Genomic DNA, 26,427 nt, shown 5'->3' with positions numbered 1-26,427 from the left:
CATTGAATGACCATTTTTTCCCCTGAAGTATTATACTCAATTTTGCTGGGTAGGTGATTCTTCATTTTAATCCTAGCTCCTTTGATTTCTGAAATATCATATTTCAAGCCCTTTGATCCCTTAATGTAGAAGCTGCCAAATCTTGTGTTATCCTGATTGTATTTCCACAATACTTGAATTGTTTCTTTCTGGCTGCCTGAAATATTTTCTCCTTGACCTGGGAACTCTGAAATTTGGCTACAATATTCCTAGGAGTTTTCCTTTTCAGATCTCTTTTAGGAGGTGATTGGTGGATTCTTTCAATATTTATTTTACCCTCTGGTTCTAGAATATCAGGGCAGTTTTCCTTGATAATTTCATGAAAGATGATGTGTATGCTCTTTTTTTGATCATGGCTTTCAGGTAGTCCCATAATCTTTAAATTGTATCCCCTGGATCTATTTTCCCGGTCAGTTGTTTTTCCAGTGAGATATTTCACATTATCTGCTATTTTTTCATTCCTTTGGTTTTGTTTTATAATTTTTTTTGATTTTTCATAAAGTTATTAGCTTTCATCTGCTCCATTCTAATCTTTAAGGACATATTTTCTTCAATGAGCTTTTGGATCTCTTTTTCCATCTGGGCAGTTCTGCTTTTGGGGGCATTCTTCTTTTCATTGACTTTTTGGATCTCTTTTGCTATTTGGGTTAATCTATTTTTTACAGAGTTATTTTCTTCAGCATTTTTTTGGGTCTCCTTTATCAAGCAGTTGACTCATTTTTCATGATTTTCTTGCATCACTCTGATTTCTTTTCCCAATTTTTCCTCTACTTCTCTTACTTGATTTTCAAAATCCTTTTAGAGCTCTTCCATGGCCTGAGACCCATTCATATTTTTCTTGGAGGTTTGGATGAAGGAGCTTTGACTTTGTTTTCTTCTGTTTGCATGCTTTGGTCTTCCTTGTCACCAAAGTAAGATTCTATAGTCTGTTTCTTTTTCCGGTTTTTGCCTATTTCCCATTTACTTGACTTTTGAGCTCTTTGTCAAGGTAGATCTCTGCTTCCAGTGGGGGTGGGGGATGTACTGTCAGCTGCTTGATTCCCCCACAATCTGTGGGCCTAGAGCTCCAGAAACAGTGACTGCAGCTGCCCCTGCTGCTGCTGTGGGTTCCTCTGCCTCCTTCCCCCTTTGCTGCTCTGGGGCTGGACTATTCCTCTCTCCCACACTGGTTCCATAGGCTTTTTCCACTGACCTTCCAATTTGTCCTCAGCAAATTTTGGGGGTCCTGAAGTCTGGAAACTGCCACAGGTGCTAGAGATTCAGTCTCCCCAAGACCTGCTCAGGTCCTGTCTGTGCTAGCATGGCCCACACTAGACTGTGCCCTGCCCCTGCATGGCACAATAGATGCTTCCCAGCACCCTTCCAGTCTGTCATGAGCTGGAGATATGCTTCACTCCATCATTCTGTGGGTTCTGCAGCTCCAGAATTTGTTTAGAGCCATTTTTTACAGGTATTTGGCTGGGCTTGGGGGCAGCACTCTAGAAAGTGTGCACTGTTACTCAGTCATCTTGGCTCTGCACCCCCACACTTGCTATTCTTTATATGACACTCTTCCAGACTTTGCCCTAATTGTTTCCATTCTTGAAAAATTCTGCTCTCACCTCCACATCATAGTATCCCTGACTTCCTTCAAGACTCAGTTCAGATTCTATATTCTACAGACTCTTCCCAAGCCCATTCCCTGCCCCTGCCCCAGTGTCCTATACTCTGAAATTACCTTCTACGTACTCTGTGTGTGTCTTGTATATACATAATTATTTACATGCCATCTCCCCCATTCTAACCAGACCTCCTCAAAGTCAGGATCAGCGTTTTTGCCTTTCATCGTATCCTCAGCACTTAGCACAGTGCCTGGCACATAATAACTGATATGGTTTAGGGTTTGTAAGGGTACAATGTGTGTTGGCCTGGAAAGAATTCAAGCACTCAAGCCTTCTTTCAAAGTAGCAGGGTTTATTTTAGCCAATAGTTCAGGCTAGATGCCTAATGAATCTGAGCCTTTGATGGCGTGAGATTGATACTTATATACAAAAAAAGACAGTGAGATCTAGATGGGATTAAGGAGTGGTAAATAGCCTGGGGAGGCAGAGGTTAAAGGAGTTAACTGGTCTGCGGTGGATTAAGAGCCACTGTGAAATGACTGTTGAGTATCTAAGTGGGCTGGGCCAGATGATTCAGAAAAATAGCCAGTGATCTGGGCTGCAGAAATGTATGGGAAAATTCAGGGTCCAGGTCCCATCACTCCATCAGTTAGTACTGAACACTCATTGACTTTGGCTGCTTTTTCTTTTATTTAGTATTTGCTGAAAGAGGACTCTGGGGTTTGTTGACCTTCTCCTTCCGTGCGAGGTCAGCTCCTGAAAGGCAGGGATTATTCTTTTTTTTGTGTTTCCTCAAGGCTGGTACATAGTAGGTGCTTCTGAGTCAAAACACATTAGAGTAAGGGAGACAAGGTTGATGTAAACTTGAAAGAAAGACTTTTTTTTTTTTAATTTGGTCTTCATATGTCCAACACAGGTTCTTAATTCCTATTGACCCATAGAAAGCTGCAACAATGACCCAGAGGAGTTAGTGATGGGCCTGAATTAAGGATGGAGGAGGGGAAACAATGAGAATGAAAAAGTACCAGGGATTCTCCCCTCCTTTCAACAAAACTGCACTGTTACCACACCATACCTTTAAGAAGGTGGGAAGACCTTTCAAGTTCCTCTTTTCCCTTCTCTCCTCCATGTTTTGTCTTGGTACAAAAGGCATTATGTATATTTTTTCTCTTATTAATAACCTTCACACTACTCCTCCCAGCTCCGCCCAGCCAAAAATAAAAACACCATGAAAAATAAGGCCGTCAAAACATAGCTTCATAGTCCCACGTTAGCCAAGCACAAAATGTCTTCTCTTCATTTTCAATTCATCTCTCAGCCAGGTGAAAGGCCTTCTTCCTGATTTCATTCTTTTGGACTTATGCTTCAACCCTCGCAGTGATCAGAGGTTTCAGTCTTTCCAAGTCGTCTTCGTGTTATTAGTGTATGGCTCAGCTCACATCCCTCTCATCAAATCAGAGAGGTCATCCCAGTGTCCTCTAAGACTGTCCGTTTTGTCATCTTATGACAGAATAATATCCCATTATATCCCTGCACAATTTGTTTAGTCATTTCCAAGATGACACTTCCCTCCCCCCCATTTATTTTCTAATTTTTGGCTACCACAAAAGAACTCCTGTATTTTGCACATCATGTAGGCACTTTTCTTCTTCTCCTTTGTAGTATAGGTTTAGTGGTGGTTAATATACCTGGGTCAAAGTGTATGCAAGCTCCAAATTGCCTTCCAGGATGGCTTTAGCCTACCAATTCAAAGCTCATTCAAAAGTACACATAATGTATGTTTTCTCAAAGCCCCTCAAAATTTAGTTTCTTCTAACAAAAGGGCTATAAACAACATATTTCTTATAGAGCCAACTTTGGGGGTTAACTGACAAATCTCCCAACTACAAAAGCTAAAAAGTTATGCTAGATTCCTGTCTTCCCTTCTACAGGGCTTAGTCCTTTCCCTTACCTATTTTTCAGGGCGAGTGAGGTTTAAAGGAAAGAAAACTGACACTTAGAGACAGGTTGTAGAAAAGCGAATATTTTATTGAAACCATTTCTCAATTAACAATGTCTCAAAGTACAATTTGACTCAAAACCATCCAACCAGCCTCAACTCCTAGTCAAAGAACCCAAATGCATAGGAGGGGAGGGAAGGCAAGATCACTAGAGGTCCCTGTTTCTGCCAATGTGGCAAAAAAGAAAAAAAAAGAAAAGAAAAAAAAAAATGGAGACACAGACACAATGTGGCTTCCCTACAGCTGGAGCAATATTCCTTAGCCCCTGGTGTAGAGCCCTAGAGTTGGGCCCCCGCAGGCAAAGCTCACCCATAGGGAAGGGATCCCACTCCTGGATCTACATCAGATGCTAAAAAACCTTCACCCCTTCAGGAACTGAGTTAACACCCACCACCTTCTTCCAACTTCTGGCTTTCCTGGCATCCTAGAGGAACCAAAAGGCCTTTGGCCATGGTCTTCCCCCACACCCAGGGGGCTGGGACCCACAGTAGAAAGCACATTTTGGTCTGCCCAGGGGGAGGCTGTGCCTGGGAGACAGTGGCAGAAGGGGAGATCAAATAATTAGGGCATATGAGGGACAGAACCAAAAGGATGTCAACAGTGCCTGCTCTGACCTTTCACCCCATACCAATCCTCCTTAGTCAGTATCATTCCTGTCTATCCACCCACAACCCAAAGTCAGTTTTCCTACCTATCTCACAGTGAATGAGCTCAGTACACCTAACTTCTTCAAAACAGAACTTCTAGATTTCTAACTCACCCATCCCTGCTTCCCTGCCTCAGCTATGGGGGATGTCCTAGTTGTATATGGGTCAATTTATGCCTCCTCAGCTCCTAACCCTCTGCTCCAATATGAAGTGAGGCCAAGGGTGAGAGAGCAGAGCCCTGATAGTAACACCTGGGAGCAAATGCAACTGGGCTGGCTCTTTTAGGGGAAAAAACATGGAGGGATGGAGGGGGAGAGGAAGGAGAAATAGGGTATGGGTGGGAAGCCAGATACTCAACTTAGTGACCAAGAGGACACTGGCTCCTTTAGTCTCCCTCCCTCCCCTCCCCCCAAGTAAGTGCACATGGGACAGCATTTTGTTTAGTGGCCATGGAGATTTGGAGAGAATGGGGAATAGGGAAGGTGGGGAGATCCAGAGGGGAAGATCAGACACCCCAGGCCAGCAGTCCCTCATCTCCCCTGCAGCCCTTCCAGTATCCTTCACCTCTCCCACAGGCAGACCTTTATTTTCAAGGGTACAAACAGGAGTCCCTCCCCTTCCTAGTGTACCCCTGTACCTGGCCCATCAGCTGCCTGTTCACATGCTAGTCCCTGTCCACTTCCCAGTGTATCAAAGATAACCTGGGGTATTTTGAAACATTCAAGATGTTGTGTTGTCAGGGCCTGGGAAAGAGGTGGCAGCTCCAATTTAACCCCTAATGTCCTCCACCAGAAGAAAAAGGGAGCCGAGGGCTGCTTCTTCATTCTCCCTCCTCAGGGACCCCTGGGGGAAGACCCACTCCCTTCCCCTCAATGGACAATAAATAGAGGTGGTTGAGAGGAAGGGAATGATAGGGGAGGGGGCAGCTATAGCTCATCATTTGACCGGGTCTCCTGTGGCCTTGGTGGTGGTGGTGGTGGCTGCTCCTTCTGCTCTGAATCTATGGAGGGAAGGAAAGAGTGAATGAGGCAGAAGCAGAAGGACACTGTCTCTTCCTGATAAGAGATCAGCCTTACCAATGTTTCCCTAGAGACTTCTATCCCTCCACCCACTGAGACATGTACTTAGCTCAAGGCTTACCTGTCCCTGGTCCACTCAATTCCAAAGGCTCAGTGTCCCCTAGATCAAGCCCTACAGTGGGAAGAGGAAAGATCAGCACCAGCTTGGAGGGGATGGGAGGAGCAAGTTCTAAGCCAAGTTTCCCTGTCCCGCTCACCTAGGTCAGGAATCTTTGCCTTCTCCCCAGCAGCAGGAGGCTCTAGGATGGGCTCCACATCTTCATCTGTGTGTCACATGGAAGGGTAAGAAATGAGTGGGAAGGTGGCTCCAGGAGATGTCACACGCCTCCCCCTCCCTTTCCCCCAAGAAGGGCCACAGGGTATGGCCAAACATCTCTCACCCAGTGGCGGAATAATCTTCTCCTCCTGGGCACTGGTATTTTGACTTTGTGATGGGTCAGTCTGGGTCTTGTTCTGGTCCCGAGGCCGAGGCCGAGGCTTGGTGAACTTGGCCTTATTGAGCAGGTACTGAACTTCACGGTCCAAAGCCAACATCTTTGCCTCGATATCCTTTGAGAGCAGAACCGGCTTCTCGGTGGAGGGCAGTTTGGCTTGTTCTGCCAGGGTGGCATTCTTCCAGGCCTGCGGATTGGGGACAGGGCTCTGTCAGGTGCCGAGGATGGAAGTCTACCTAGGTACTCATCTCCCAACGGTGTGGCTGGCCCCTTATCTCTGATATCATTGTTACTGGCACTGAGAGGTTAAGTGACCTCGCCCAGGGTCACAAAATTTTATGTCAGAGAAAAGTCTTGAACCCAAGTCTCTTGGATTCTGACAGCAGCCCTCTGTTGGCTAAACCATACTGTCTTTCCCTCTGAGCATTGGCTAGGTTAATTTTTTTTTATATTTGTTTCTATCCTGGAGAACGTAAACTCTTATTGATTTTGTATTTGTACCTCTAGTGCCTAGCAAAATACCGGCACAGAGCAGACTCTTAACTGCTTGTTGAAATAAAGAGAATTTTCATCATATCATATCCCTGCACAAGTCTTTGACAGGTACCTGCTGTTCTCTCCAGATTCAACAAAAAAGGAAAAGAAAAAAAATCCACCTTCCAAAACACCTCCCTTTCCTTAATCCTTCCATTTTTTCCCCCTTTTCTCCTCAATCTCATGATGTCCATTTAACCACTCATCCATAATAGCTTCTTTTAAGTGGGAATAAATCTCAACATGAAGCTGCATAAATGATAACTTTTAAACCTCCACATTTAGATTTGAACAATCCACTGTACAAAGGTAGAGTAGGGAAGTTATGATCAGGGAAGCTTATGTAAAAAAACACCAAAATGCATCAGCGCATAAACTCCCTTGTTGAGTGACTACAAATTCCACTAGACATAGAGGCCAAAAAAACTAATGTAATCAGAAGACAGTACTGAGAGAGATAACGCCTTGATTAAGAGAAAGAATAGTTCCACTGTATGTGTACACTGTCCTCATCAGGTCCTGTCTTGAGTGTGGTGGTTAGCTCTCTGCACAGTTTAGAAGGGACACTGACAAACCAGGAGTCTGAGAGGATCTGAATCCATCACCCAGTCAGCTGAAGGAAACTGGCAGGACCCTGACTCATAGAAACCTAGATTTAGAGACAGATCTGGTCTAACAAGTTTTTCTCATTTTACAAATGAAGAAACAGAGGCTGAGAGAAGGTTGGGATCACACATGTTCTGTTTGCCTGAAGAACCAGGAGCAGTTACAGAGGTAGATTTTAGCTCAAATCCAAAAGGAAAAGCTGTCCAAAAATGGAGCTGGTTGACGAGAAACCCTGAGACCCCCATCAGTGAAGGGCTTTAGGCGAAACCTGGATGATCTCTGCTCAGTGCAAGACTGGATCCCAGACTTCTGAGGTCCCTTCCAGCCTTGAGATTCTGTGATCTACCCCCTGTAATCAAGTCACCGAAATCTCCTGGTTAGCGTTTTAAGAATTTAATAATATACATGTATATAGTACTGTTGTATATACAGTGTGTGCGTGCGCGTGTGTGTGTATGTACAGTTTACACACACACCCAATAATATAGAGAACCACTTAAATGGTCCTCTAGTTCCATTAATATTTTGGGTAGGACCATTCTTGATCAAGACAAGCTATCTAGGCACTAAGTTCCTTGAGGACAGGGTAATGTGTCCTGTATTTCTCTTGGATTCCCCCCAGTCATACTACAGGGTTAAGTGCATAGTCTTGCCCCTGCTTTCTCTCTAGGACCCTCATTCAGTGGGGATTTAGGCTCTCCTGTCTCTCAATTTGCTCCCTGACTTGGTGATCTCATTTGCTCCCAGGTTTCAACAATCCTAGCCTTTGCTCCAAACACTTTTCCCACTGAACCCCATTCTCCTTGCCTTGAATGTCTTCTCCAACACTTCGCAGATGTGAATAAATTCTCCCCCCTCCCTTACAACTTCATTTCCAAATGCTTTGGATACACTCGGCATTCCTGTCTTCTATGTGAACCAGTTGACTGATGAAGACCGCACACACTGGTCCCTGGAATCTTCCCTTGCCCAGAGTACTCTCTCCTGCCTCTGAATAGTGACCAATTACCATACCACTCAACTAGTCCTTAGCATGCAGCTCCAAGATTCTGGAAAAAGCTGGGGATTTTGGACCAGGGTTTGAATACAGGCTCTGCTGCTTACTACTTGTGCAAAGCATTTTCAGGACCTTCATTTCTTCATCTCCAAAACAAAGGGGTTCAACTACCTCCTACTGAAAAGGTCCTTTCCTTCTAAAAGAGCCCCAGATTTTGTGTCCCTAAGGCACAGAATATGAAGTCAGCAGGACCAAGGTTTGAGGCCCGCCTATTTGACTTAACTCGTCTTCTACTTTTGACAAATCACACAACTTTATCTGTAAAACAGAAAAAGAAAATGAAGGCTATGAACTAGCACCAACTGCCAAACCTCATGGAGAAAGCACTTTATAAACTGTACAGCAATACAAATAAGTGGGCCATTATTTCCTTTATCCTATAACTTTTATCTCTTACATGAGACTAAACCCCTCAAGGACACAGAATCTTCATCCTATTGGCCCTCATAACAATATAACCAACAATTTAAATGGCATTTTAATGTTCACAAAGTGCTTTCCACATGATTTCATTCAATCCTTTCTTGTGAGATAGGTATTATTCTTCAAATTTTACAGAAGAGGGAGCTGAGAAGAGGAGCAGTAAAATGACTCGGTCAGGGCCACACAGCCAGGCAAGGCTAGAGACAAGCTTTGACCTCAAGTCTCTGACCCCAACTCCAGCCCTCTCTTTACTAAAGCTCGATGCTGGGTCCTGACAGCCCCAGAGCGGCTAGTCTCAAGCCATGCCCATGGCTGGAGCAGTATGCCTGCATTAATTACCCCTGTCTCATTGATGACTATTAATTACCCCTGTCTCATTGATGACTTTCTCCAGTGTGCTTAGTTCCACCTCTGTGAATATCTGGTCCATCTCTGGGATTAGCCGGGCACCCCTAGAAGTCAAACAAGAGCTGGTCAGCTCAGAGACAGAAGGCTAGGAAGCAGTAGAAAAAGGAAAAGAAGATTTGAGAGGATAAGAGTGTAGTGCAAACATCACTGATAGACAATCAGGGGAGCCATTCAAATCCTGTTCAGTCCCTTGTATAAAATGTTGGTGTGAGATGAGAGGATCTCTTATGAACGCTGGAAGTCGGGGTGGTCAGAGATGGAGGAAGACAGGAGAGGTTGGGGCAGAGGTAAGGGACATGGGGCCCTTGGCTGTTCACCTGAGGAAGATGTTTGAATGGTTGAGGAGGCTGTCCAGGGCTGCCAGCCGCTCAGGCCACTTCTTTCGCTCTTCCACACGGAAAAACAGCCCCCGACACAGCTTCTTCAGCTCAGTCAGCTTTTCTTTCAGTTCCTGAGGGATGGTGGCAGGGAAGAGCAAAGGTCCTGAAGGTCCCAGCCTCCACTTTTCTGAGTATTTCCCCTACAAACCTGAGAACCACAGCCCTTGCCCCACCCTTAGCAACTGTATTATTTTATGGGGAGGGTTGGAGGGCATCAGACATGTTTTTGGAATCCAAAGCAGTGATCTCTGACCCCTGTGCTCCTCACCTTGGTGCTGGCACCAAAGCCCTCATCCTCCAGCCAAGTAGAGGCTGAGCTAAGCTTCCCAGAGATCTCCTCTCTTTCTTCCTCAGTGGACACCTCCTGGTACTCCGACTGGTAGAGCTTATCCTAGGGACACAGAAAACACCTATGCGGAGGGCAGAGTGGAGATGACCTCCCAGATTGGTCCCCAGGCAGGCAGAGAAGGGCAGCCTGCAGGCTGCCTCAGTTACCCTCTTCCACGCCACTGACCTGGGTTTCAAAGATGAAGGCCTCCAGACTGTTGGCTGACTTCTCCCTTTCCTGTTTCTCCAGGTCTCGAAGAGTCAGCTCCTGAAGCCTGGCGTGGGGATAGGGGTAACAAAGGTGTATCAGCTCCAGGAAGATGCAGAGTCGGAGGGCTCCCCATCCCTGACCCCCCTGCTGTGACTCACTTGTGCACAGAACGTGCCAGCTCATCCTCTGGGAGGTCAGGAAGGTCAAGTACAGAGAGTTCAACTCCAATTTCCTCAACCATCTTCTGCTTTCGGGCCACTTTTGGCTTCTTTTCCTCCTCAGAAGCTTGAGTTTTGCCCTCCAACCCTGGCTCTCCTTGGTCACTTGGTTCCTGGCAATTGGAAGGTAACATGAAAAGCTCTGGTTCGTACCCAAGCATCGGTCCTCCTCTCCAGACCTCTTGGTAATCTTAATTCTTCCCTTAAGGCTCACCTGGGCCTCAGTTTTTTCCACATCACCCTTCTCTGCTGCAGTCTCTCCCTTGGGAGCTGCACCATCAACTGGCTCAGGGGTTGGGGGCTGAGTGTCCCCTTCGCCTGGGATCTTGGCTTCCTCTCTGGGTTCTGCCTGCTCCCCAGGTTCCTCCTTGCTCCCCTCAGCTGGAGTCTCCTCTTCTTCCTAAAGGGGGTGGGAAGAGAAATCACACTCTCCCAGAGGCAATTGGCTGGGCCCAGTTACAGACCCTGAGCTCACAGCTTAGGTCACCAGATGGCAAAAGTGCAGAAACAAAAAAGGAGCCAACAAGACCCTATTTGTCCATAGTCTTACAAAACCAAAACCAAAACCACATCTTTACAGCATTTTTCTTCTGTTGATAAAGTAGCAAAAACCACTCTATGAAGAATAAAAAAGGTTCACCATCCAAAGGTCAATGGCCCAGTGGGCCTGGATGCCGCTGCATGTTAGCAACACATTGGGCATGAGAAGTAGAACCAAAAACATCCAAGAGACAGACAAGCACAACTACCAGAGTGTGGGAGAGTGCCGCGGAGCAAGATGGACAATGTAGATGCTGCCCTGGCACTCATGTTATGTCCAGACTTCGAGCAATGTCCCCACATGTTCAATGGACTGCCCTGTGCGTACAGGTTGTGGTGCCCAGAGTACTTCTCTCTCAAGAACAGCACTCCCCGAGCAAGGAATAGTGTATTTGTCAGATTTATGGAGAATGGAGAAATTTATGACCAAACAAGAGACAGAGAACATTATGAAGCGCAAAATGAATAATTTTGATTAAATTGAAAAGGTTTTGCACAAACAAACTCAATGCAAACAAGATTAGGAGAGAAGCAGAAAACTGGGAAAGAATTTTTGCAGCTAGTGTCTGTGGTAAAGGCCTCATTTCTAAAATATATAGAGAACTGAGTCAAATGTACAAGAATACAAGTCATTCTCCAACTGATAAATGGTCAAAGGATATGAACAGGGAGTTTTCAGAAGAAGAAATTAAAGCTATCTATAATCATATGAAAAAATGCTCTAAATCACTACTGATTAGAGATGCAAATCAAAACAACTCTGAGGTACTACCTCACACCTATCTGATTGGCTAACATGACAAAACATGAAGATGATAAATGTTGGAGAAGATGTGGGAGAGTTGGAACACTAATTTATTGTTGATGGAGCTCTGAGTTGATCCAACCATTCTGGAGAGCAACTTGGAACTATGCCCAAAGGGGTACAAAAATCTGCATACCCTTTGACCCAGCAATATTGTTTCTGGGACTCTATCCCAAAGAGATTATAGAAATGGGAAAGGGTCCCACATGTACAAAAATATATATAGCAGCTCTCTTTGTGGTGGGCAAGAACTGGTAATCGAGAGGATGTCCATCAATTGGAGAATGACTGAATAAGTTGTGGTATATGAATGTCATGGAATACTATTGTAATATGAGAAATGATCGATGAACAGGAAGACTTCAGAGAAGCCTGGAACTGATGCTGAGTGAAAGGAGCAGAACCAGGAGAACTTTGTACACAGCAACAACCACAGCATGTGAGGAATTTTTCTGGTAAACTTAGGACTTAAAAAAATTTCGAACAGACTCTTGAGGCAAAATGCCTTCTACATGCACAGAAAAAACTATGGAATTGGATTGCAGATAGAAGCAGACCACTTTCTTTTGTATTATGTTTTGTCTTATTTTGTTTTATGATTTCTCCCATTCATTTTAATTCTTCTATGTAACATGTATTTAATAGGAACATACATGTAGAGAACCTATATAAGATTGTATGCTGTCTCAAGGAGGGAGTGAGGAGGGAGGGGGAAAATATCTAAGATATATGGAAGTGATTGTGGAACAGGGAAAACAAAATAATTTAATTTAAAAAAAGAGAACAACACTCCCTGGATTAGAAAGGATGAGAACAAAAATGACTAATCAAGATCTGAAATCCAGAACTGAATAAGGAGAGAATGAGGACACTTTGCTGCCCTGGACAAGTTCGAGCCAGCAGCCTCAGACTACCAACCACATTGAAGGATGCTGAGAAAACTCAATGCTGTGGCTGCTGAGCTCAAGGCAGCTCTCATTCAAAGAACTAGGGACTGTAGGCCTAGAGGAGGGGAAGTTCAAAAAAGGAAGGAGTTGAGTCTGCAAACAATAAGCCAGTGAGCATGCCTCAGGATCCTGGCAACAGCAAAGAGCATCTTACTCCAAGATAAGAGTAACTGAAATCTCAAAATGCAGCCATGCACAGAGTCAGGCTTAATCAGGAAGAGGGGAAACCAGGGAACTCAGAGCCCTGACAGTCTAACTTCTATAGGAGGAGACAAGCAGAAAGGTGGAGGCATAATGATCTACTATCTATTATCTATATTATTTACTTCTCGATTATACTTGTCCTGTGAAAATGCAACCCAGAGACAGAAAAAAAAAGGGGGGGAAGGGTAACTGGACAACCTGCCCCTTTGTAGAGGTGGGGGAAGCCATAGGTGCCACACGTTGCACATTTTTGGACTTTTTTCCAATGTATTGATCAGTTCTAATTATTTTTCCTTTTCTTTTTTGCCTTAAAAATTATTTGTTATATAGGATGACTATTTGGGAGAGGGAGAGATATTGAGGGAAATTATGGGGACAACAACAACAAAAAGACTTCCATAAAAATCTATTTCAGAGAAAAGGATTGGTGAGGTCAGAGTTAACCTTACTTCTCTTTCAGGGGTACAGTTACTAGAGAGGAAGATGGGGGAATACTGTGTCACTGACCCAGATTTCAGCAAAGCATTTGAGATACAGAGGCTGGATAAGAGCATTAATGAGATGGATTCCAAACTGGCTGATTAACTGGGTAGTCAGTACTAGGCCTACGTCTCCTCCACTTTGAGAAGGCCCTTCAGGGGAGTGCCCCAGATTCTGTTGATTGTAAACCAGGCACAGTGTTGAACGCTAGGGATATAAAAGTAAAAGGGAAATACTCCCAGTCCTTAGGGGTCCTACATACTAATGGGGAAGATAACATGTACATATAAAAATGTATACATAATACACATAAAATGAAGGTAATTTGGGAGACTAGCAGCAAGGGAAAAACTTAGGCTGGAGAAGAGATGACTTGGGTAGGGCTGAAGGGAGAGACATAACAGCTACTTCCAAGTGTTGGGAAGAATTAGGAGCAAAGGGTAGAAACTGCCAAGAAGCAGATTTGAAGTTGAAGATGCCCTGAAGGACAGTGGAGAGTTGCATACATGGTAGCACTGAGCAGGTGGCTCTACACTACAAATGCATCATTCATTACTCAGAAGAATGGTGTATAGGATATCATCAGAGAAATGTATGACCAAAGGAGAGAAATAGATGGGCCTATCACGTACTCACAGCAGAGATAACCAAGTGACTAAGCTTCAAGTGCAGTCAAGAAACATCAGAAAAATTTGAGCGAGGGCCCACAAACACTGAATAGATTGGTGACACGGACTATGGCTCACAGAAAGGACAGGCCTGGTCTATCAGAGAACTAGATTAAATTAACACCTCCTAATAATTAGAGTAATTGGCTCTCTTGAGAGGTAGCATGTTACCCCCTCTCTGAGAGGTCTTTAAACAAAGATCACTTACTGGGGAAGGGATTCTTGTTCATATAGAGGTAGAACTAAAGACTGCCTGAAGTCTTGCCTGCCTGAGATGCTGTGATTCTGCTTCCTTCCCTTCTCCTGCGATCTCATCCTCACCCTCTGGGAACAATAATCAGCTCAGAACTACCATTACTTCCAGAAAGGGCATGACTCCTACAAGGCTCCACTCACTATCCCCGTGACTTCCCTGACTGAAACTCTGGTCACCTCTCTCCTAACAGCAATTTTGTGATGGTAGCAGCTCACTCACTCTTTTATTTCTATCTCCAGGACTAAACACAGAGTTTAGCACATGCTAAGTGCTTAAATGTTTCTGATTCATTCATTCTCCCCACTTTGGCTTCACTAATGTCCACATCCAGCCCTGACCTATGGTCTGCCTCTTTAATAATCCATTAGCTACCTCCCACCTCCCCAACCCCACCGGCCTACCTGGTAACCCTTAGATAGACCCTTCTTCCTAGCCCAAGACCAGTGAATTAGCCTTTCTTATGGAATAAGAGAAAACCAGAGTTGGATGGACCTTCGCCTTCCAGAGATACATCAAGGCAGCTGGCTTTGGATGGGCTACTTCCAGAACTCCCACGGCACAGCACAGAGTTCCATGTCCTAATCAATATTTAATCGAATTAACAGCTCTTTGTGAAGACAAACAGTTTAGAAAGATTTACATCCTAGTGATATAAATGGATTTATAATCATGAAATTTTAATTGGACACAACTTATCTAATCCAACTTCTTCCTGCCTGGGTATCTCCAACAAAACAGTCAACAAAACCCCTGCATGAACCATTCCAACAACAAAGGACTCTGTATCTCAAGGCTAGACAGCCCTGACTGAAATAAAGTTCATCCTTGTATCTGAAAAAAAACCAATCTCCCACATTTGAAACCTTGAGGTTATACTTGGCTATGAAATAAAAGGGAGAAAGAAGTCAGCTACCAAGCACTGTCTCTGCAATCTCTCTTACTTTCATCCCTTCCTCTCTATTCCCATGGCAGCCACCCTAGTTCAGGATCTCATTTCCTGTGACTATAACTTTCTAACAGGTCTTCCTCAAATCCTCAACCCCACTTTCATCCATTGCCAGAATAACCCTCTTCATGCACACATCTGGTCCTACCACACTTCTGCTCAGAAGCCTTCAGTGGCTCTCTACTGCCTGTGAGTCAATTTCCAAATCCCTGGGATTCGCTCAATCACAAAAGCATAAAACGAGACCACTGCAGAGATTAGCTACTCCAACAGTCTTGTTTAGCAGTGGATACGACTTGCCTAAAGCAAAAAGTGACCAGACCAGAACCTCAATCAGTTTTCTGGCTCCCAGGCCAATGCTATTTCATAGTGCTTTCCTCTCTGTCAGGGATTATTTACAAAGGGATGACTAGAGTCTAGACACTGGGGATACAGAAAAAAACAGTGCAGCCTCTAGTTTTCTATTAGAACACATGTGTATGTATGCTCCTAATACTAAGTAATCAAGCTAATCACCACACTCCACCAAACACAGCTCAGGAGTAAGCCCATTGCTCCACTTGTGATCCTTCCTGGGGAATCCTGGAGGCCCTAAGTCTAGGCCTCCATCCACCACCATGCCATCAAAAGGACACATGAGCGGTCTCTGTGCCTCTGTAACATTCCTATTGGACTCTAGTGCTTAGCAGTCAGTGCCTACATTGCCCCAAGGTCTGTGTGGGAGTTCTCTCAGCACTGTACTTAATTAATATTTGCCCAACTGAACTGGCTCAGAGATCACTCGGCAGGTGCTGGGGTTTACAGAAGAGGGCAGAGTCCCAGGCTCACCTGCACAGTGTCTGTCCCATTATCCTTGGCCTCTGGGGTGGAACTGCCTCCAAAAAGGCTGGAAATGGTGTTGCCAAGTTCTAGGGAGCAGAGGGTGCAGGATCAGAGGACTGTAAGGTGGCATTACTCCCCTTTCCACTTCTAACCCACCAGGTGTTTCCCCAGACCCGTGCTCAACAGCACAAACCCTTGACACCAAGTCTCCAGTTTGGCCCCTTCCTTACTGGTGAGAGTGGACTCCTCTTCAGGCCGGTCTTCCACTGTTGTCTCAAATACAGACTCCACCTAGAAACAGAGATTACACAGCATTAGGATTGTATGGAGTTTCCCCAAATTCCCCCATACAGGTTAGATTTTTGTTTGTATTTGGCCATTTCTTTCCTTAGTATATCTTATCTGCCCATACAGTTAGGCATTTTCTGGCATCCTAATCCTCCTCCACATATCTTTTTCAGTGTCCAGACAAGGCTTTACTTGCCAAGGAGCTGGCCAGGGGCTGAATGGATGTTGCCCCACCCCCTTTTCTCCATCAGAAGTCAACCTCTTACCCGATCCAGACTCAGGACACCACTCTCATCCAGGTTGAAATGGGCCTTGATACCCTTGGACTCATAGTCAGGATACTTCTTAAAGCTTTCACCCACTCCTTTCAGTTTCACTGTGGTCAGGTTTAGGGAGCCAAACACCCTGGGGAAGGGGAGAAAGAGGTGGGAGTCATAAGGAGATCCCATCACACCCTCAGTTCCAAAGTGGCCCAAGACAAATCTCTACCTCCCCAACCCATCCCTTTGGCTCCCTCCCCTCCTCCAGTGTCAGAGTGTAGGACTTCCGAGGGGCTTGCTATTTAGACTGGGAGGCTAGATTAGAGACCTTCCATAGGGCCCCTTTCAACTTTATTATTATTTATTATTTTGGTTGGATGGTCTGTGACATCTTGCTTCCCCTATCACTTTCTACAGGCCTAGGCCTGCCTCACACTCAATTGGTCTCTTTCAAAGCATCAATTTCAAAGTATTTTCTAAAAAGACATATTAAACAGTTTGAAATATATTTAAACACAGAAACTCAAAACACTCCCCTGTTAGAAGGAACATTATCTATGTAGGGTTTAGCAAACAATTTCTGAGTTTGACAACAGATGTTTCACTGCATTTTAAGTATTCAATGATCTACTTTTTTAAATGGTCTGAATTTTGCAATTTTTATCTGAATTCCTCTGGTCATCAGGTGTCTATGCCCTCCCCTCGTTAAAAGCATCCAAGCCCCTGAAAGCCTTCCTTTCAACACTGTGCAGTCCCAGGCCCAGTCCTCAGACTCATATCCCACAACCCATGTCTCTCATGCCTCTTCACCTAAGATCCTCAGGCCCCAAGAAGCCCATGTCACCATAGTTCACGTGGAAATGGAAGTCGTCGCTGTAGCGGTTAAAAGTAATGACTTTTCGCTGGGGATAGGGTCCCATTCGAGAGAATAGTACCCGTTTGTTATGTTTCAGGCTCCGAGGGCCAGCCTCCTCTACTTCTCTTGTGAACTCCACCTAGGAGATGGGCAAAACAGAGTAGGGGTATGAGTAAATGAGAAGGTGGAGGAGGAAAGGGAAGCACAGCAAACCAGACCAGATGGCAGAAGGTAGAGACAGACAGGACCTGTGATTTCACTAACACTAGGAATTCCTAGGCAAGGAAACTTCTTCTACCCATTCAGATAAGACACTTTCTCTGCAATTTATAGAGTCATTCATAACAGAGGTATCAATCTTGCTCCCTGTTAAAATATAACTGGAAAATCTTAAAATAAATAAAACAATACAACATGGATAATATTAATTTCTGGCTTTCTAAGTCAAAGAAGGCCCATAGGGATCCCATTTGAGTTTGTTCTCACTGGCCCAGGAGACAGAGGTTAAGTGACAGTATGTGTGAGGCAGGGCTTTTAAGCTCAAGTCTTCCTGGCTCTAAGATGGGCCCTCTATTAGTGGGTAGGATGATGTGCGACTAGAGTGTAAGCTCAATGAGGACAGAATCTTTGTTGTTTTTGTCCTTATAACCCCAGCATCTATCACACTGCCAAGCACATAGCAGGTATTTAATAAATACAAACCCAAGAGAAGAAAGGCTAAAGGAGACAGAGGCTGCCGTCCCTGAGGTGGGAGGAGAAGCGGGCTCACCTGAATGGGATACACTGTGGCATCCCGAACGCCAAAGGGTTTCACCTTGAAGGCCTTGCTCAGGGCCGCAGCCTGGTACACAGCACCCATGGCGGCTGCCTCATCAGCATTGATGTTCTTCCCCAGCTCCTCCCTGGGGTTGAGGGACAAGGAAGGAGAAGGAGGAGGTATTTTCTACATGTTCTGCACAGCCCAGCACAGCCCTTTTGTCCCCCATCTCCAGTGCTCCCTCTTCCCACCTAAAGAAAACAAAAGTAGCCCAAGCCTCCTAGTACTTACTTGCCCACCGCTTTCAGCAGCACCTCCTGTACTTTGGGGACCCGAGTGGCTCCCCCAACCAGGATCACCTGCTCAATCTCTTCCTGAGCAGGAGAAAGCACAGTGTGAATAAGGGGAGATGCAACACCCTCCTCCCTACCCTCCTCTGCTCACTCCTGACAGCTTCTCTCCCTGAACTCCCAGGGTTCCTCCTCTTTCCACTCCCCTGGCCCCACAGCACTGCTCACCAACTCCCCTCACCAAGTTCATTTCAGCACTGCTGAGAGCCTGCTGCACAGGGCCAGGCACTCGCTCAAACAGGTCCCCACACAGCTCCTCAAATTCTGCCCGTGTCACTTTTGCCTTGAAGTCCACATCATCCATCAGTCCTTCAATCTGGGGAAGGGACAAAAGACAATGCTAAGGACTCGTTCCTGAGGATCCCTTTTCTGGGTTTGGCAGGGCAGGAAAGGGAGAGAGGGGTGAAGGGGGAGAGGAGTTTAAAAGTGGGATCAGGAAAAACCAAGGCCCCACAGTCCAGTCAAGAGACATAACTCTGGCCAGGGAGCCTGGCTACCAGAGGAAGGAAAGAATGAAGGGTTGAGGCCTTGCCCAGTTCTCCAAGTGACACTCTGGGTTTGGCTGGCACCTGTGCCATGTGGTCAGCATTAGCACTCAGGATGGTTTTGAGCCGATTGGCCTCACGAAGCAGCTTGGCCATGGCCCGAGGATTTCCCTGAACATCCTTTGCCCCCTGTCCCTTGCGTTGTTGATTGAAGAGTTTTGCCAAATGCTTCTGCAGTCGTAGTTCCATCTCCAGGCCCCCCAGAGTTCGGTCAAACCTAGGTGGAAGGAAGGGAACATGGAGAAAAAGAAACCCATTTCCCCTGTGCCTCCCCTCATTACTTCAAAAACAGAAATCTTTAATCTCCCCACCCCCACCCCCAAATGTGTTGACCACTCACCCCACACCACGGATCTGCAGCTGGGGCTGAGTACCAGCTTCCTTGGTTTTCACTGTCTGATAGGTTACGATGGTGCACACAGTACTACCTGCGCCCATGTCATAGAACATCACATTCTGAAGGGAGAGAGTGGGCAAGTGGGTCAGCACACACTATCCTTAGCGGTCTCACTAACAGAGAAACCCAACTAAGTTGTTTTTCCAGACTGTCCCACACCTCAACCTGACAAACACAGACCAAAAGACTCACTAGAGAGTTGTTTCTGCGTTCTGACACCCAAGCCATACTAACTGGAACCTCCCCAGTCCAAGTGCTCCCAGCTTCCCTCCCTTCTCAGTACCTGGGCAGTGGCATTGATGTCTTTGCGGCGGAAGACTCCGTAGCTGAGGGCAGTGGCAGTGTTAGCATTAATGAGCTGTAACACCTTCAGGTCAGCCATACGGGCAGCCTGCAGCACAGCCCGGCGCTCAGCCTGGTTGAAGAAGGCTGGCACAGTAATCACTACATCTTTGATGGGTTGTTCTGTGGAGGGGAACAGAGGGACTCCTGCCACTTTCACACATCCTCTCTTCATTTGCACCCCAAATTCCACATTTACTGCCCATACTCAGATCTATCCATAATCTAGTCAACACCTCCATCCTTGTATCCCAACTCCTTTACCCAGTCCCTCCACTTTTACCCCTACACCCAAGCCACCAGCCCTCCATCAGCATCCCTGCCACTCACCAGCAAAATCCTCAGCTAGAGAACGAGAGTAATTGAGAACCATGCCCAGCACCTCCTCAGGAGAGAACTGTAGCTGCCTAAGGGAAGGATCACATAGATGATTGAGGGAACACTCAGATGCTATGCCAGAAGGATTGTTTTCACAGACTTGAAAGGCAGAGGTGGGCACTTTGAGGAAACCAGTTTGGGCAACTGTTACTATCTACCCCTCCTCCTCCCCTGCACAGAGAAAAAACATTAATAAATATTTAAGTATTTGCTGAATAGTTACTCACGGGCTCAGCTGGAATTGAACAGTCTGCCTATGTGGGTCAGTGACCAGCTCCTGCTCAGGAAATCGTTCCCGGTAAAGTGCCACATGTGGGTTGTCAGTCCGCTTCCCCAGTAAGTCCTGGAAGTATCGAACTGTGGCCTTTGGGTTCTTGATGGCCTGGATGAGGACAGAGGTGTCACAGTAACCCCAAGATACTACTTCTCCAAGTCCTTTCACACCCTCTGCCCTTTGGGGTTTAATCAAGTCTGGGAGTATAGCATCAAATTCCCTCCATTTCCCATAGACTATGGAGGAGTGGATATCTGGAGGCCCCTATTCCCAGCTCCCTACCACCAATGGGGATGGAAGGCTCTCTAGCTCACCATACTTGCTGCACTATCCCCAAACAATCTTTCATTCTCTTTTAGGGTTACCACCACAGGTGTTTTTCTTCGGGACTCCCTAAGAAGAGAGGGAAGAGAATCAGAGACAGACACCTGAGGGAAAAAAGTTAGAGCCCAGGCTCCCTGTCTACAAAAAGAATTATACAGCTGATGTCTGGGAAGGCAAGCCCTATCTCCCCTCCCCCAAATGAAGGCATCATCACCTCTTGTCCCTCCCAGCCCCTGCTCCCCAAGGGACTGCCCTCACTTGTTCAGGACGATTTCCATTGGTACACCAGGCTTGACGATGGCCACCTTCATTGATTCGCTGCCCAGATCCACAGACATCACGGCAAGTGTGTCTAGGAGACAGTCAGAAAGCGCAGAGAGTGTGTATGTGTGTATAGCTGGAAGGGAGGTGTAACAAAGCAGCACCTTCACCCACCTGCTCCAGACGGGGAAGACGGGGGTTTACATACGTACCAGTCAACGCCAGCAGGTTTGCCAAGAACACGGCGGCCAGGGCCCAGCAGGGCAGCCACCCAGGTCTCCCTTTTCGGTTCATGGTAGCCACTGAGCGCCTGGGGGGAAGACAAAGTAAAAATCTGAAATTCCAAGGTGGGTAAGTGCGTGTCTGTGTGTATGGGGGGTAATGGGGAAGGTCAGAGCCTCACTTGTCCTCCCTCACCAGGTCAGGCCCCCTCCTCTCCCCAAGTCTGAGGACCCCCCCAAAAAGACCCTACAGTCTGAGTTTAGGAGCCCCCAACCCTCGACTCCACTGAGTGACCGATCAAAAAGGCGGCGGGGGAAGTCGGGGTTCTTAAATCCACCCGAGGGGCTGTCAAACAGGGGGCAGCCCAGGGGGAGGGGGGCAGGGTGGGGCTGGGAGCGATCCTGGGGGGTTGGGGGCGGCCCCGGCGCCCAGCAGGTGCTCGCTCCCCTGCGGAGAGCGGACCCCGGGGCCGTTCCCAGCGCCAGCGGCTCCGGGGCTACACGCGGGGCCCGGCACTCACCGCGGGCCGCGCTTGCACGCCGCTGCACCGGGCCGGCCTCGCTACGCCCCCGTACCGGCTTCTCCGCCCACCCGCCGCGCCACCTCCCGGGCTCGCTCGGCCGGCCCCGGCGCGGGGGCAGCGAGCGCCGCGGACAAAAAACGAGCGAGCCGAGCCGCCGAACCCGCCGCAACTCCCCACCTCGGGCTTGCAAACTGTTACATGAGCCACCAACCTCTCCCCGGCGTCTCGCGCACCAACCGGGCCCGGACGCGGCGCGCGCTCATTGGAGCCTCCGGCACCCGGACCTGCGCCGCGCGCCCAGCCCCACCCCCTCACCGCCCGGCGCGACCTCCCATTGGGCCACGTTGAATGCCCGCCCCCTGCGCCTCTCCTCCAACCCCTGCCTTGGAGACGGGGGGGAGGGGTGGGGGAGGCCCTCCGCCTTGGGATACCGCCGGAGCCTCCTTCCTATTGGTCCACATCACAAGACGGAAGGCCGCTCCTCCCTCCCCTCGTCTCCACCCCTTTCCCTCCCCTTCGCATCCTCCCCCACCCCCTTGGCTCCCACCCTGCGCTAAGGAGGCTGCCGGTCGCTGGAGCGCGTTGCTAACCTGAAACCTCCAATTGCCCCGGGTTCCTCCAAGGAGAAGTCCCTCTGGTCCAGGCGGGCTGGGGTTTGGGACTGATGCGCTGCCCTGCTCTCCCCACGACTCGCCTTCTTGCGATGGCGCACCCAGAACTTCTGCACTCAAAGTTTTGGCCTGCAGCAGAGTGCTGAAGTGTCCCAGCCTAGCTCGGGCTAGCTCCGTCCGGGCTCTGTGCGCCCCCTTCCCTTTACCAGCTCTCTCTCACCTCCCAGATTCTGCCCCGAGCTAGCCTTGTGTAGCTATCGCCGCTCTCGGGGCACCGCGCTAACCCTTTTACGGTGATCTCAGCTGGGGAGGTAGGATCTATCATCACCCCCTTTTACAGGAGAGGGAACGGAGGCACAGGGGGGTTCAGTGACTTGCCCAGGGTCACACAGCTATTGAACTCGATTCTCCCGACTCGGCCACAGGTCTAGCTCCAACTGCTGAAATCCTAACCATCCCATCGAAATTGCTCTCCTTGGGGAAGCTTTTCCTGACCTGTGCAACATTATGATGCCTTTGATTTAATGCACTCCCCTTATCATGTTCTAGTTCACTCATGTCATCTGTTTCTACAAGCACATGATTCCAAAGCAGGAGCGCTCGCAAATACCTCTGCACGTGCTTGATACAGGCTTCATCACAGAATTTCAGGGCTAAAAAGGGCCTTGCAGATCACTTAGTCCAACCTCTCCTTTTTACAACTTAGGAAACTGAGTCCTGAAAAATTTAAGTGACTTCTCTGAGCATAACTGGTCAGTAGCACAGCCAGGATAAGAAACCCAGGTCTCCTAACTCTTAGTGCTCATTCCACAAGAAGTGTCTACGGTAGGTAGTACAAACTCTGTACACAACACGTAGTATGCTTCTGGATACCTAATCAATAAATACTTGACCAGTACAACAAAGACCACTATATTTTGCAATATGATTTGGTGGGAGTGAGGTAGCTGCTGCAATGAAAAGAGCCTCTCCCAGCTTTGAGAATCTGTTCCCCAAAGAGATGTGGCTGGTATAGGTGTGCCAGAAGGACAGCTGCTTTGTTCTCTGACCCTGAAGAAGAACAGCCAGTTTCACAAGAAGAGGTTCCAGTACAGTATAATGGAAAGTTTTGATTGTCACATCTAGGCGGTCATATCAGAACAGGTACTTCCTGTTCTGAATTATCACCCAACACCATGCAGGGCCCACCATATCCAGCATACCATGAAGGGAATCAGCACAAAGGATACAGTCCCTATCTGGTGGAAATTCATCGGTTTAGGAAAACAGGAGCCAAGACATAGATGAAAAAGGAAAAGAATCGTGTAAACAAGTGTACCATGTAAAAAAGGCACATTACTAAGTTATCATGAAAATCTCATACCTAAATATGAGGGGAACCTGTTAGTTAAGAAACTGGAGCTTGGTAGGATTGAGAAAAGCTTCTTAGAGGGGGTGAATGTTCAACAGAGTAAGGAGAAAGGAACAAGGAGTAGGGACAAACTCCACAAAGGAAGGATTTTGTAACTTGGGGGTGTCAAGGACTGTCATACACCAATCCTGAAGTCAACACCATGAGAAGCAAGTATCAAAAAAAAGACCTATTCAAAGGACTGCTTGACCCAAGTAAAGAACCCAAAGTCCTAGCCAAGAGAAATGAAGGGCAAAGGTGTGCAGACATACCAAATTAAGAACAAGAGTGCTTCTTTGCAAACTATCTATCTACAAGCACTTCCCTATGCCAGGCACTGGACAACATGCTGGGAATACAAACCTAGGAAAGAACTAATTGTTAATCTCAAGGAGCTTGTTTTCCTTTTCATAGGCCAGGATTTTAGAGCTGAGGGAAAAAAAAAAGTAGGGAAATAAGCAATTTTTAATTATTGGTTATGAAGCATTAACCGGTGAGCTGTTCCTTTCCCCTGTTTCATCTCAGCCTCTGAAGCCTTGGTTTCCTTTTGCAAGATACCAGACTTAAAATAACCATAATGCTTTTAAGGAAGAAAGTATGTGGTTCTCTCTCCCCCAGTGCCTCACCGGAAAAGGAAAGTTCTTGAGAGAAGATAAGTCTTTGAAGTCCTGTCAGTCACCTCCATAGCGATCTCTACCCATTGAAATGGAAAATCTGAAAGCCAGAGGAGAAGAATGCTCATTAGAAAATTTTCCATCTGTAACCAGCAAAGAGTATTCCTGCTCAGCTGCAGTCAATTCAGGTTTCTCCGAGTAGAGGCAGCAGTTTGGGGGAGGAGAAGGGACAGTTGCCAGAAGCTACTTGTGCTACTGCTCCTGAGTGGCTACACCTGTAACTAAAAAGGAGACCAAAGTTTTTAATTCCAGTCCTAAAACATTCTCTCCTCCTGTAAGTGAATTTGAACAAGCTTGGTGATTCTGCTTTGAAAATGTTTTCTGTATTGTATGTATCCAAATATACATATACACACACCTTTCTTTTTGTTAACCATTTCAACTCTGAGGCTGATAATAATACCGAAAGCAAACCCACGATAGTCACCCTGGGAAGTGCTAGTGCACACCCACACCTACCAGACGTAATTACAGAGTATAGGAAGAGGAAGTCTTATTTAACTTCTGAAGAACTTTGATGTTTTGGACTAAGGATTCCCAAAAGAGATCCAAGGGTCAGCTTTTTGGGTGGACCATTTCTACAATGGCTCCTCACATTTTCCATTACAGTTACAAAAATATATACATTTACAGGCTGTCTTGGGATGGAGGGAAGGGAAGGAGGGGAGAAAATTTAAAACTCATAATCTTATAAAAGTGAATGTTGAAAACTAAGTATAAAGTATACATATACTTTATATACTTTATGTATACATGTATATAAATGTACATATATGTGTGTACATACATATATATATACACATATATTTCTATCTATACATATATCTCTATAATAAGACTTGCCAATGGCACTTCCCCAGGGATCTGTTGAGAATCTATCAAAACAAAACTCCAAGACTGTAACAGGTTCAATACTGGTGTTATGACTCTAATATGATCAGCTAGATGATGTGGGATAAGTGAGAATTTCTCTGGCCCCAATTTCTTTATCCGAAAAATTTAGCTATTCATATTTAGCTCTTAATACACCTCCCCTTCATACTGGACAGATTCAGAGAGTTTATGAGAATAACTGTGGGTAAGAAATGAAAACAAAGTGAGAGCCCACAGACTGAGGAGTAGCTGAACTGTGAATGGGTTGTTTCGGTGCTCAAAGGTCATTTATTGTCTTATTCCCTCTTTTTACTTTTATTTAATCATACAAGCATTTATTATCTCTCCCTCCACCCCCACTGGTCAACTTTACAAAAACCAGCAATTTTTAAAAATTTAAAACAAAATAAATTAAACCCTCACAATGATAGGGCATATTCTAGTAGAAGAAATTCTCACATTGTTCATGTCCAAATATGCTAGTCTCATTCTGGATTTTAAATCCCATCCTCTTTCTGGCAGAAGATGGGTGGAATTAGTCATCTTTAGTTAGTCCTCTGGACTAAAGAGTTATGATTTCATTAATCAGAGTTCCAAAGTCTTGCAAAGTTGTTTTTCTCTATAATGTTTAAACTCTTCCCCTAGTTCTGCTTACTTCACTCTGCATCAGATCATAAAGGTCTTGCTTGTTTCTTATGGAGCAATAATATTCCATTACATTCATATATATGGTATGTAAATGTAATGGGAATGTCATCATGCTACAAGAAATGACAAATATGAAGAATTCAGAGACATGGGAAGACATATGACTGATACAGTGGATAATCAGAACCAGGAAAATAATTTTTATAATCACCCCAATAATTTAAAAGAAAACAAGATACCAAAACTCTCATTCATGAAGTGGGCAGTCTTAACTGTGGTATGAGGCAGTGGACTGGGAGTAAAAAATGAGATATACAATTGTTCTTTGTTAAAACAGTCATTGGAGAAGTCAAAGTCCCAGTGTTTTTAAATATTTACTTAATTTTAAAAAAGATGTAAACATTTCCAACCCCCCAAAATCCCCTTATATAAAAACAAAGGCACTAGATTTGGGGATAGAAGACCAAAATTCAAATTCTGGCTCTGATTTGTGATAAATATGTGATGGAGGACAGTCATTTTACTTCCTTATTTTTTTTTCTCATTTTAAAAGTGATATATCATTATATTCATATACCACAATTTGGTCAGTGACTCCCCAGGGGATGAAATCTTAGTGTCTTCATCTGAAAAATTAGTTAATTGGATAGGATCTCTAAGGTCCCTTCCAGCTTTAAAATTTGAACCTGCAAAATTTCTAGGGGCAGCTATATTGGGCTTATAAAACTTCATGACTTTTAATCCAGCCTCAGAGACTTATCAGCTGTGTGACCCTGAACAACTCGCTTAATCCTATTTGCCTCAGTTTCCTCATCTGTAAAA

The 26,427-nt window shown here is 45.9% G+C and overlaps 1 protein-coding gene across 4 annotated transcripts; it reads right to left on the bottom strand.

The window, feature by feature from the left end:
• Positions 1–3,647: 3,647 nt before the first annotated feature.
• Positions 3,648–24,142, bottom strand: HYOU1 (hypoxia up-regulated 1). 4 transcript variants are annotated; one of them, XM_072613001.1, is made up of 26 exons: positions 24,037–24,142; positions 20,877–20,974; positions 20,662–20,755; positions 20,394–20,472; positions 20,033–20,187; positions 19,758–19,834; positions 19,369–19,550; positions 19,029–19,144; positions 18,713–18,905; positions 18,325–18,459; positions 18,085–18,167; positions 17,806–17,938; positions 16,991–17,175; positions 16,187–16,325; positions 15,863–15,923; positions 15,639–15,718; positions 10,179–10,364; positions 9,905–10,077; positions 9,723–9,810; positions 9,477–9,599; positions 9,146–9,279; positions 8,788–8,872; positions 5,747–5,987; positions 5,564–5,629; positions 5,428–5,478; positions 3,648–5,287 (listed from the first exon to the last, which is right to left on the bottom strand). In XM_072613001.1, the coding sequence occupies exons 1-26, from the start codon at positions 24,093–24,095 to the stop codon at positions 5,214–5,216; spliced, it is 3,090 nt and encodes a 1,029-aa protein (XP_072469102.1). In that variant the 5' UTR covers positions 24,096–24,142; the 3' UTR covers positions 3,648–5,213. The 4 variants fall into 4 exon arrangements, with proteins under 4 accessions (XP_072469102.1, XP_072469105.1, XP_072469104.1 ...); XM_072613004.1 differs by lacking the exon at positions 24,037–24,142 and adding an exon at positions 21,608–21,708 and having other exon boundaries at positions 20,877–20,998; XM_072613003.1 differs by lacking the exon at positions 24,037–24,142 and adding an exon at positions 21,621–21,708.
• Between the last annotated feature and the right edge of the window lie 2,285 nt (positions 24,143–26,427).

Source organism: Notamacropus eugenii, chromosome 5, assembly GCF_028372415.1.
Source record: "Notamacropus eugenii isolate mMacEug1 chromosome 5, mMacEug1.pri_v2, whole genome shotgun sequence".
In the NCBI taxonomy this organism is placed as follows: domain Eukaryota; kingdom Metazoa; phylum Chordata; class Mammalia; order Diprotodontia; family Macropodidae; genus Notamacropus; species Notamacropus eugenii.
This window is presented reverse-complemented; position numbering and strand designations above follow the sequence as displayed.

What these genes read in the sequence shown, in the direction of transcription:
- HYOU1 (XM_072613004.1), bottom strand. Translation starts at nt 21,672, where the DNA reads ATGAGCGCGCGCCGCGTCCGGGCCCGGTTGGTGCGCGAGACGCCGGGG. An exon ending in ATGGAAATCGTCCTGAACAA is followed by an intron (nt 20,473 to 20,661) that starts GTGAGGGCAGTC and finishes CTCTCTTCTTAG; the next exon opens with GGAGTCCCGAAGAAAAACAC. An exon ending in CCACAGTGTATCCCATTCAG is followed by an intron (nt 17,176 to 17,805) that starts GTGAGCCCGCTT and finishes CCCATCTCCTAG; the next exon opens with GTGGAGTTCACAAGAGAAGT.